This window comes from Orycteropus afer, unplaced genomic scaffold (genome assembly GCF_000298275.1).
Source record: "Orycteropus afer afer isolate SDZICR_OR568_19922 unplaced genomic scaffold, OryAfe1.0 scaffold00430, whole genome shotgun sequence".
NCBI classification, from domain to species: domain Eukaryota; kingdom Metazoa; phylum Chordata; class Mammalia; order Tubulidentata; family Orycteropodidae; genus Orycteropus; species Orycteropus afer.
This window is the reverse complement of record NW_006922017.1, coordinates 254,032-266,064: the sequence shown is the minus strand read 5'-3', so window position 1 is coordinate 266,064 and position 12,033 is coordinate 254,032. Positions and strand designations below refer to the sequence as shown.

At 38.1% G+C, this 12,033-nt stretch overlaps 1 protein-coding gene across 1 annotated transcript in view; it reads right to left on the bottom strand.

Annotated features, from left to right (window-relative positions):
• TRAPPC3L (trafficking protein particle complex subunit 3L) overlaps window positions 1-11,765 on the bottom strand; it is a 57,552-nt gene extending 45,787 nt beyond the window's left edge. The window contains exons 1-3 of the mRNA XM_007954069.1: window positions 11,724-11,765; window positions 8,244-8,341; window positions 224-323 (exon numbers count right to left, since the gene is read on the bottom strand). Coding sequence (XP_007952260.1) covers window positions 224-323; window positions 8,244-8,341; window positions 11,724-11,765 — 240 coding nt within the window. The remainder of the gene's footprint in view (window positions 1-223; window positions 324-8,243; window positions 8,342-11,723) is intronic.
• Window positions 11,766-12,033: the final 268 nt, after the last annotated feature.

Below are 12,033 nucleotides of genomic sequence, written 5' to 3'. Positions count from 1 at the left end.
TCAAGACAATCTATAGATGTTTAAATGCCCAGAAACATTTCTCTTTCAGTTCACAATAACTTTCTGTCTGTGCTGAAATAAAATGTGTTTTGATTAGAATCCCCTTTCTCAGTATCTAACAATGAGTATTGATAGAACCTGTCCAATCAGAACAAAAAACCCACTAAACTCAAGAAGAATAAAAGATTTCCAAAACATATAGATAAAACTGAAATGCATTTACCTGTGCAATTATGTCTATAATTTCCGAATAACTATGGCATCTTCTCACACAGGACCGAGCCAAAAAGTCCTCCACCAGCCTCGTTCCAATGCCATATCCCCTGTGGAGAGTGGAAAGAATGCCATCTGAAAATGATGTCTGAGTAATTAGTCCATCAGTATTTTAAAATGGACTCGTTTGTTTAGCACTTATAGAAATATGTTACAAACTGAAGCAAAGATGACAAGTCAAACAGCTGTTTGGCACTGGGTTTCCTATTTATCCTAGAGAACCTAACCACAGAGGCATAGAGCAACACATCCAAGAAACAATAACCAGTCTACAAACAGAGGAGTCTCATTAGAATTAAGACTGCGCCAGACTTGATGTCATCAACTTAAATTAGAGGTTGGTACCTGTAGCTTAATATTTCTCATTGGCAACTAACTTTCTCTTCATTAACTGTTAACAGAAACAGGGTGAGATGTGTTTACTACATGCTCACTCTTCTGTTAGCATACTATCATGGCAGGAAGGCAGGCATGTCCAGGATGGGCTCTGGAAAGACAGGAAGGGAACTTAGAGCAATACATTTTTGTTTCCAGGGCAGGTTTCAGCAACTGGGACTCTGAATTTTTTTTTTTTTTTTTAAATCTAGAATCAGAAAATTTATTTCTAATTCCAGGAAAATGGAATCTACAGGTCTTAAGGAAGGTATTGCATCATTTCCACCCCACAGCAAATGTAGTGGTACCTAAAGTATTATTCTGAAAGCATTTAACTGAGATGTGATAATGCAACTGAGTATGTAACTGAGAGGACTGAGCATACAATGTCAACAAGATAGACTGAAGAATTATGAAATTTCTAAGAGGATTGTAAGGACTCCACATCTCTAGTTCAAGAAATACGGCCTTCATGGTGAACTTTACAAGGACTAAGACTTCTTTTGCCAAGCCATTGGCACAAAATTGATCTTTCAATTTCACAGCCATGTGTGCCAAAGTAAATGAAGTAATTTGGATGAAGCAATAGAAAGCTCAACAAGATAAAGATCCCACTGTGTTGTACAAATAAGAATTGTTCCAGGGTGTCTAAAAAGAAGTGAGCTCTTTGGTCATCAAATGGTTGAAGGAAGACTGATTTGGGGTCACAGTGCTTATTAGTCAACTAACTTCATAAGTTATTCAATTTGTATTTCTGAATGGACAGAAATATTCAGTTTAGCTTACTTGACATTCAAGAAAAAAATGTGTCAGTAAGTCTAACCAGGAAGTTCAAACTGAAAAGATTTTGAAGAACAGAATGTCTACCATACCAAATAGTGATATAAGGATATAATATTTCCAGTGTTTTCTAATTATCATGATGCTTATCCACAACCTCTTGGAAAAATGCTGGGAAGTCAGAACACTACGAACAGTGCAACATCCATGCACATCTTGCTTTGGTCAAAGAGGATGTGTTTGCAAAGCAGAGATTTCAGAAATCATATTAAAAATGTAAGATGCTCTCAGGAGAATCTATGAAGAAATCCAATTGTGACTTTTTTTTTTTTTTTTTAAAGCAAGAACTATCAAAATTCATTCTTTACCTAATATTTGATTCATACTTGTTAAAATATATATCCAATTAGCTAATAAAAGGTATGTTTGTAATCAAATAAAAGTAAGCTTCTTCATTTTCTACAGCCATTCCACAAAACAATGGAAGGGCAACAGAATCCAAAAATCGATCACTGGAAACCTATGAAGTACAACTCTAAAGGTTTAAAAAGTTGATAGATATTTCATTGTTGGGCAATAATCTGATGATCGAATAATTATTTTGAAAAAATAAAGTTTGTGTACAAGGCATCTGACACTCATGGGGTCTTCATGAGTCAGAAACAAGCTGAAGCAGGCCCCACAGTTATAGACAGCTCAGCTGAGGAGCCCTAATGATGCAATTGCTAACAGTAGTTGGAATCTACCCAATGGCAGTGTAGAAGAAACACCTTGTGATCTGTTTCCCTAAATACTGTAGCCCAGAAAACTCTAGGAGGTAGTTCTACTCTGTCATGTGGGGTCATGAGTTGAAATCCACTTGATGGCACCAAACAACAACATCAAGAAAGCCAGATGGACTGAAATAAATACCAAACCCACCACCATTTAATATATTCAGACTCATAGGGACACTTTAGGACAGAGTGCCCCATAGGGTTTCCAAAGCCGTCAATCTTTACAAAAACAGACTATCTCATACTTGTCCTGCTGAGCGGCCAATGGGTTCAAACTGCTGACTTTTTGGTTAGCAGGCTAACCACTATGCCACCAGAGCTTGTGAAAATAAACACAGGAAAATAAAAAAACAACTTTCCAAGAGAACAAGAATAAGTATATAGAAAAATCATTTCTGAAAGGAGGAAATCAAGGATTCAAAAGAATATCGTGAAACTTTTCTTTATGCTGTCTTTTTCTGTCTTCCAATGGAAAATACAATGAATCTTTTTTAAAAGCTCTTAAAATGCTCTTAAAATGTTCAAGAAATCTAAATGTCCCCTCCAACCTACCTAAATAGAAAAAAATCTTCTAACCATTAAACAGGAGCTCTAGTGGCATAGTGCCTAAAGCATTTGACTGCTAACCAGAAGGCTGGTGGTTCAAACCCACCAGTCACTCCTCAGAAGGAAGACTGGGCAATCTACTTCCATAGTGATACCATCTCAGAAACCCAAGGAAAAGTTGCTGTGAGACGAATCTGATTCTATGGCAGTCAGTTTGGTTTTAGGTTTTAACCACTACACATTTTCCAGTCACTGCCCTGTTAGAGTCTTTTTCAGGGACCATAATTAGAGGTTTAAAAACATTGATAAATATTTTATTGTTGGGCAATAATCTGATGATCAAATAATTATTTTGAAAAAACAAAGTTTGTGTACAAAGAATCTCCATTGATAAAGACAAAACTAAAGAGCTTTATTTTTAAAAGGAAGGAATGAGTCTTTCCATTTATTAATTTATATCTTTACATAGCCCGGGACTTGGAGGCTGCTTTTTGCTTGGATGCGGCGCTATATTAAGGCCGGGGTCAAAGATGGTGAGCCAGGGGCTGGGGACCGCTTTTCATTTGGGAACAGCTGTTTATTAAGGCCAGGGCCCAAGGTAGGTGGGCCTGGGTTTTGGGGGCAGCCCTATTTTAAGGCCGGTGCCTGAGGTAGGCTGGCCTGGGGCTGGGGGCTGCTTTTCACTTGGGAGCGGCTCCTTATTAAGGCCAGGACCTGAGGTAGGCAGGCCCAGGCTTGAAGGCTGCTTTTCACTTGGGGGTGGCTTTATTTTAAGGCTGGGACCTTAGGTAGGTGGGCCAGCACTCAGGGGTTGCTTTTTGCTTGAGGGCAGTTCTGTATTAAGGCTGGGGACTGAGGTAGGCAGACCCAGCGCTTGCGGGCTACTTTTCACCTGGGGGTTGTTGTTGTTGTTGTTATGGTAGCTCTGTGTTAAGGCCAGGGCCTGAGGTAGGCAGGCCCTGTCTGGGGTCTGCTTTTTGCTTGGGTGTGGCTCTTCATTAAGGCCAGAGCCCAAGGTAGATGGGGCTGCTTTTTGCTCTATTTTAAGGCCATCCTGAGGTAGGCAGGTGCAGAAGGGTTAAGAACAACTAAGAGAGATGAACTTGTCTGTCATTTTGTAGTCCTGTGGTGGCTTACATGTTGCTGTGAGGCTGGAGGCTATGCCACTGTGTTGCAAAATGCCAGGAGGCTTACCCATGGTGGACAGGTTTCAGTGGGGCTTCTGGGCTAAGACAGACTTGGAAGAAGGAAGAGGCCAACCACTTCTCAAACAATTAGCCAGTGAAAACCTTATCAATAACAGTGAAACACTGCTTGATAGATTACTGGAAAACTTTATGAATAACCCTGAAACACTGTCCAATATAGTGCCAGAAGATGAGCCCATCAGATCAGAAAGCACTCAAAATTTGACTGTAGAAGAGCTGACTCCTCAGAGTAGTAGTTGTTGTTATTATGTGCCGTCGAGTCGGCCCCGACTCATAGTGACCCCTCCTTGGGTTTCCGAGGCAGTATCACTACGGAAGTAGGATTGCCCAAACTTCCTTCCGAGGAGTGGCTGGTGGGTTTGAACCACCAGCCTTCTGGTTAGCAGTCAAGTGCTTTAGCCACTATGCTACCTACCAGAGCTCCAGAGTAGAGACGACCTTAAAGATATGGATATAGTAAAGCTTTTGGGACCTCCATCGGCTGATGTGGGATGACTCAAAATGAGTAGAAACAGATGCAAACATCCATTAATAATTGGAAGATGGAATGTATGAAGTGGGAATCTAGGAAAATTGGAAGTTGTCAAAAATGAAATGGACACACACATAAAGATTAATATCCTAGGCATTAAAAAAAAAAATATTAGTGAGCTGAAATGGACTGGTTTTGGCCATTTTGAATCAGACAACCATATGATCTACTATGCTGGGAATGACAAGTTGAAGAGGAATGGTGTGGCATTCATCATCACAAAGACTTTGAAGATCTGTCCTGAAGTACAACACTGTCAGTGATAGAATAATATCCATATGCCTATAAGGAAGACTAGTTAATACTACTCTTATTCAGTTTTATGCACCAACCACCAAAGCCAAAGATGAGGAAATTGAAGATTTCTACCAACTTCTGCAGTCTGAAATTGACTGAATATGCAATCAAGATGTGTTGATTATCACTGGTGACTGGAATGCAAAAGTTGGAAACAAAGAAGAGTTACCGGTAGTAAGAAAATATGGGTTTGTGATAGAAATGATGCTGGAGTTTGCATGATAAAATTTTGCAAGACCAATGACACTCATTAAAAATACCTTTTTTCAATAACATAAACAATGGCCGTACATGTGGACTTCAGCAAATGGAATACAAAGCCATCAGACTGACTACATCTCCGGCAAGAGGAGATGGAGAAGTTCGATATCTTTGGCCAAAACAAGGCCAGGAGCTGATTGTGGAACAGACCATCAACTGCTCATATTCACATTCAAGTTGAAGTTGAAGATAATTAAAATGAGTCCACAAGAGCCAAAATATGACCTTGATAACATCCCTCTTGAAGTTAGAGACCATTTAAAGAATAGATTTGATGAATTGAACATCAATGACTGAAAACCAGAGGAATTATGGGATGGCATCAAGAACATCATCCATGAAGAAAGCAAGATGTCATTAAAAAGACAAGAAAGGAAGAAAAGAGCAAAATGGATGTCAGAAGAGACTCTGAAATTTGCCCTTTAGTGGAGAGTAGTTAAAGTAAATGGAAGAAATGACAAGATAAAAGAGCTGAATAAAAGATTTGAAAGAGCAGTTTGAGCAGACAAAGCCATTTACTATAATGAAATATGCAAAAACCTGGAGTTAGAAAACCAAAAGGGAAGAATATGCTCAACATTTCTCAAGCTGCAAGAACTGAGGAAAAATTTAAGACTTGAGTTGTAATACTGAAAGATTCTATGGCAAAATATTGAATGATTCAGGAAGCATTAAAAGAAGATGGAAGGAATACACAGAGTCACTGTACCAAAAAGAATTGGTCAATGTTCATCCATGTGGGCACATAGGATCAAGAACCAATGGTATTGAAGGAAAAAGTCAAAGCTGTACTGAAGGAACTGGCGAAGAACAAGGCACCAGGAGTTGACGGAATACCCACTGAAATGATTTAACAAACAGATGCCCCACTGGATGCAGTCACTCGGTTATGCCAATAGATTTGGAAGACAGCTAACTAGCCAACTGATTGGAAGAGATCCATGTTTGTACCCATTCCAAAGAAAGGTGATCCCACAGAATGTGGAATTATCAAACAATATCATTGATATCACACACAAGTAAAATCTTACTGAAGATATTAAAAAATGGTTGCAGCAGCATATTGATAAAGAGCTTCCAGAAATGCAAGCTGGATTCAGGAGAGGATGTGGAACTAGGGATATCATTGCTGATGTTAGATGGACCTTAGCTGAAAGCAAAGAATACCAGAAAGATGTGTACTTATGCTTTATTGACTATGGAAAAGCATTCAATTGTGTGGATCATAAAAATTTATGGATAACATTGAGAAGAATGGGAATTCCAGAACACTTGATTGTATTCATGAGGAACCTGTACATAAACAAGGAGGCTGTCGTTCAAACAGAACAAGGGGATACTGCATAGTTCAAAATCAAGAAGGGAATGCATCAAGGTTGTGTCCTTTCACCATACTTATTCAACTTGTATGCTGAGCAACTAATCCGAGAAGCTGGACTATATGAAGAAGAACATGGCATCAGGATTGGAGGAAGAATCATTAACAACCTGCGGTACACAGATGACAGGACTTTGCTTGATGAACGTGAAGATGACTTGAAGCACTTACTGATGAAGATTAAAGATTACAGTCTGCAGTTTGGATTACACCTCAATATAAAGAAAGCAAAAATCCTCACAACTGGTCCAATAAACAGATTCATGGTGGATGGAGAAAAGATTGAAGTTGTCAGGGATTTCATGTTACTTGTTTCTACAACCAACACCAACAGAAGCAGCAGTCATGACATCACACAACATATTGCATTGGGTGAATCTGCTGCAAAAGACCTCTTTCAAGTGATGAAGAGCAAAGATGTCTCCTTGAAGACTAAGGTGTGCCTAACCCAAGCTATGGTATTTTCAATTGCCTTTTTTGCATGTGAGAGCTGGACAATGAATAAGGAAGACTGAAGAAGAGTTGATGCTTTTGCATTGTAGTGCTGGAGAAGAATGCTAAGAGTATTATGGTCTGCTGAAAGGACTAACACATCTATCCCAGAAAAAGTGCAGCTGGAATGTTCCTTGGAAGCGAGAATGGCCAGACTTCGTCTCACCTACTTTGGTCATGTTGTCAGAAAGAACCATTCCCTGGAGAAAAACATCATACTTGGTAAAGTGGAGGGTCAACGAAGAAGGGGAAGGCCCTCAACAAGATGGATAGACACAGTGGCTACAACAATGGGCTCGGGTATAGCAAAGATCGCGAGGCTGACACAAGACTGGGCAGTGTTTTGTTCTGCTGTGCAGAGTGTCGCTATGAGTTGGGGATGACTCGATGGCGTCTAATAACAATGGCAACATTTTTTACATAAAGCATCATCACGGTAAAAACATTCAAGCAGTAAAAACTCTACATAGTAAGAGGAAACTCTGCCTTTTACCCATAGTCTTATGGAGCCTTGATGGCACAGTGGTTAAGCACTCAGCCACTAATGCAATGGTTGGTCTTTCAGACCCACAAGCTACTCTGTGGGAGAAAAGACTTGCAGATCTATCTGCTCCTGTAAAGATTGTGTTGTTAGGTGCTTGTTAGGTGCTATTGAATTGGCTCCGACTCATAGCAACCCTGTCTACGTACAATAGAATGAAACACTGCCCAGTCCCACACCATCCTCACAGTCCTGCTGTGCTTGATCCCATCCTTGCAGCCACTGTGTAAGTCCGTAAACATTACCCTAGGAAGTCCTATGGGGCAGTTTTATTCTGTCATATAGGATCACTGAGTCAGAATCGAATCTATAGCACACAACAATAGTCCCCAGTCTCATAGCTCTTCTCCTTGGGCCAACTGAGTTTTTTGAGAATTCTTCCATAAGTGGTCTATGCTCATATAAGCTTATATTTATATTGAAAAGAGTTGTGTTAGAACAAAGAGTGCAGAAAAGAATCAAATGTAATGTTCTGTCACATTGTTAAAAGAACAATTAGAATTTTGCTACATTATTTACTTTTAAGGGACTAACAAATAAATGGTTTCTATCCAAAAAGGAAAATATTCACTGTTAGATATTCATGGAAAGAGCTTGTTCCTGTTCCTTAATGCTATCAACCACCAAGTGGCAGTTGTAAGAAATTATCTTTAGCTTTAAGATGTGATTCACTGAAATGGAAGGAGGGCTGGTGAAAGGGAGAAAGAGAAGTTATTAAAGGAAAACAAAATGGAGGTGGTATTAAGAAACACACATTCCACATGAATGAAAGCCTTCTACTTACATTTTGTCTAAATATTTATTTACATCTTCATCCTTTTCATAGTCCTTACACAGTTGGGCAACCAGAGCTCCATAGGTAAGGACAAAGAGATCTTTGTTCTGGAGAGAAAGGTATGGTTTCATGTTATAGGCAAAGTTACAAACAATATACTACTATATTTCTCTTTTACAAAATCTTGGAGTTGAAAGCAGCCTTAGTGATAATCTGTTCATGCTTTCCACCCTCCCACTAATTGTAGCAACTATCTTCATTTTTGAGAACAAATTGTGCTCACATTTAGATACACTGCTTGGGGAAAAAAAAGTTGTGAAATAAATTTCTTCATACAAGAACATCTTTCCATTCATTTGCTTACATTCAAATGTACTTTCATGAAGGAAGTCTCTTATACTAATTGCTAATATAAATCCCTATTGTTTTAAAATTGCCTGTGATGTATGCCCATCCTGTTTTCAGTTGGAAGGGATAATTGGGTGAGACTTCTCCTGAGTCTGCACAATCCCTAATGGATCCCAGATCTGCTGAGGAGATCTTCAGAGGAACCCAACTGTAGCAGCTGAGTCCTAAGGTTTTTCTTTCTTTATTTTTGCTTAGAGGAAATGGGGGATTTTTACTTTCCTTACATATCACCAAAATATGTCCTACTTTCAGAGTGAATTAAAAACAAAAGGTAAAACTAAGGACTAATGAGGTTTGGTTTAGTTTAGATATGCAGAGAATATAGGAAATAAAATGCAAAGCTCCATCAATCCAGTTCTTAAAGGCTTCGTGTTTTGCTTCTGCTACTGAACACTGTCTGTGAGAGGGAAGGGGAACTGAGAGATAATTTATTCCAATGGTCTCATCCTAGAGTGAAGGGAAGGAGGCCTCAGGAGGGCTGAAGACTTGTACGACCAGTCAGCCAGGAGGAAGGCCAGGATGGAGCCTCAGACTCCAGGATTCCACTCTGACAGCATTTATCTCTTGGTTGAACAGAGCAGGTACTGTTTGTAACAGAGGTAAGCAGGGGAGGAAGGGAAGGGAAGGGTGATCACTGCTGACAGAACGCCTCCTAAGAAATTATTCTTACTTTGAACATAATCTTGTACTTTCCTCAAAGGGCAATGAGACTCCAGGTTAAAGAGGTGTCCTCACCTTTACACCCAGGTATCTTGGGTAGTCTAATGTGGAAGGAAAGATAAGGCCTGATACTACGTATTCATTTTCTCTCTTTCTGTCTCTCACTTTCTCTCTACATATATACACTTCCTCTCTACATATATATTTTAGCATAGGCAGCAATAGCTCAACAAACTCATGAAAATGTTTATTTAACATATAATTTAATTTAGTATTATATAGTTTTGATGCAAATATTTCCAAAATTGGCCCCAAATCACCAGTGTCCACTCCAATATGTATGGGTTTCTATCAGGTATAATATTATCACTAACTGAATTTTCAACTGATAGAAGTTAAATATTTGTATGACACATAAAGTCATAATTTATATAGAAAATATAAATCAAAATGTGTAAAGAATACACATTAATTAAAACATTTAGAGCACTCGTGTATGTGCAATTCAAGTATAGGAAACTAATGAGTACATTAATATCTTTACTAGGAAACAGGGACATAAAGCAAGTTGTGTAAACAAAAATATTGCTAATCAAATCACTGAAATGTCACCATGTTTTCAATTTTAATTCTGTTCTTCTTATTTACATCTCCCAAGAACCCAATCATAAATCATATGAAGTCTGGAAACTACAAGTTAATTATCTTCTAACATATAAAGAGCTGCACAAGATAAATTATTGCTGTATCTAATACATACTACAGCATAAAAATGAACAAAGGTGAAAGGAGAGAAGGAGAAAGAAAGAGAGATGATACACGTGGGAATGGTGACATAAACCTTAGGTTGGGCAATCCTACTTCCGTAGTGATACTGCCTCGGAAACCCAAGGAGGGGTCGCTATGAGTCGGGGCTGACTCGACGGTATATAACAACAACAACAACAGTAGTAAAACAAAAGAATTTGAAAAAGAGACACAAGAAGATAAAATTATACCCTGCCTATCAAGTCATAGCTTCAGCATTGTGCCCTTCTATAATCAAGGCCAAACAATGCCATTCTCTCTCTCTTTCTGATAGTTATATCTGAAATATATTTCACTTCCAGCTGAACTTCAAGTTTGATAGCCATATGGAAGGATTTGCTTCAGTTTACTTCATTCTGCTTCATAGTCAGGGGCTGTACCTTAAACTACATTTCCAGTTGGCTCTCAAACCCCTATCACTGATAACAGAAAAACAAACCCTCTGCCATCAAGTTGATTCCAACTCGTAGTGACCCCCATTGGGTTTCCAAGGCTGTAAATCTTTACAGAAGCAGACTGCCTCATCTTCCTCCCACAGAGCAGCTGGTGGGTTTGAACCACCAACCCTGTAATTAGCAGCCAAATGCCTTTCCCACTATGCCACCAGAGCTTCTTATCATTGATAACAGAAGGGTCAACATAAACTTATCTTTACAGTTTCTAAAACAATAAAAACATACCATTTTCATGTGTGAAAAATAGAATACCAATAATTTTTCAGATTTGGATATCTCAGGATAAAATATTTTTAACTGACATAATAATGCAAGTGATTGAGGTAAAATAAGAATTATATATAATTATGTACACTATTTTTTAACTTCTGAGCGCTTCACAGAAAAATGAATCAAGATCCTAACATGCCAAAGAGGGAGGCTTCAGGCATTTCCAACTGGAGTCTCATGGTTGTCAGCTACAATTCTAAGTATTCTAGGCTGAAATTAAGTTTATCCAATTCCTGTCAATCTCCTAAAGCAATCAACAGAGATTTAAACTTAATGATGAGTTTTCACATCTGTAACTTCTTAATATTTAAGACTATAATAGGAGGATTAAAAGAGAACATTTATCCAAATATAATCTGCAAAATACCATTTTTAAAATAACTCCAAGTTTGGAATATAGGCAGGATATAACACATGCCAAATTATGATAATAAACACATTTAAGAATAGGAAATAGATTTTTAAAGGGAAACTTTTAGTACTTAGCTTTCTGATGATCTATTACTATTCAATTTAACACATAATAACTATTTTATATACATTTCATTTCTTATTGTACGAAGTAGTAACAAAGAATTTCTTGATCTTTTTATATTTTCTGTCAGAGGCAAAAGAAAAATTTGCTGCTTATATAGATCTAGTTGGTCATAAAAGAATACCCCAAAATATGTATAAAGAATTGATTATTCTGGTGCAATATGTAATAGATAATTGTAACTATTCCCAGAATTGTCATTCATGATCCCTTACAATAAACATTGCTTCTGCTCCTCTCAAAATTCTACATATAACATCACCTTTCAAAATAAATCAGAAATCACCCAAGACAACATTTTTTCTGAAGTAGAAAAACAATCTCTTTGAGAATATGATTATAAAATGATCTTACTATTTTATGATATTCTGGTTTTCTGCGTGCAGGGTGAGACATAGCTCTTGGTAGTTGAAGTATATGATCTTCAATTTCTTTTCTTTTTGCGTATAACCTTAGATCCTTGTTCTTTGGTTGTGTCAGTCCCTCCTTGCTTTGAGACAGAAATGTTACTTCTGCAGTCTACTGCTTTTGCTTTTTGTTGAACTGAAGAGGAAAAAAATCATGAAAATAGAACTGTGCTGTAACTTGCCACAGATCAAATAACTGCTTCACTTGTGAGGATAAGCTGTATTCTAGAGGCCTGAAAGCTGATAGTGTGAAGTCA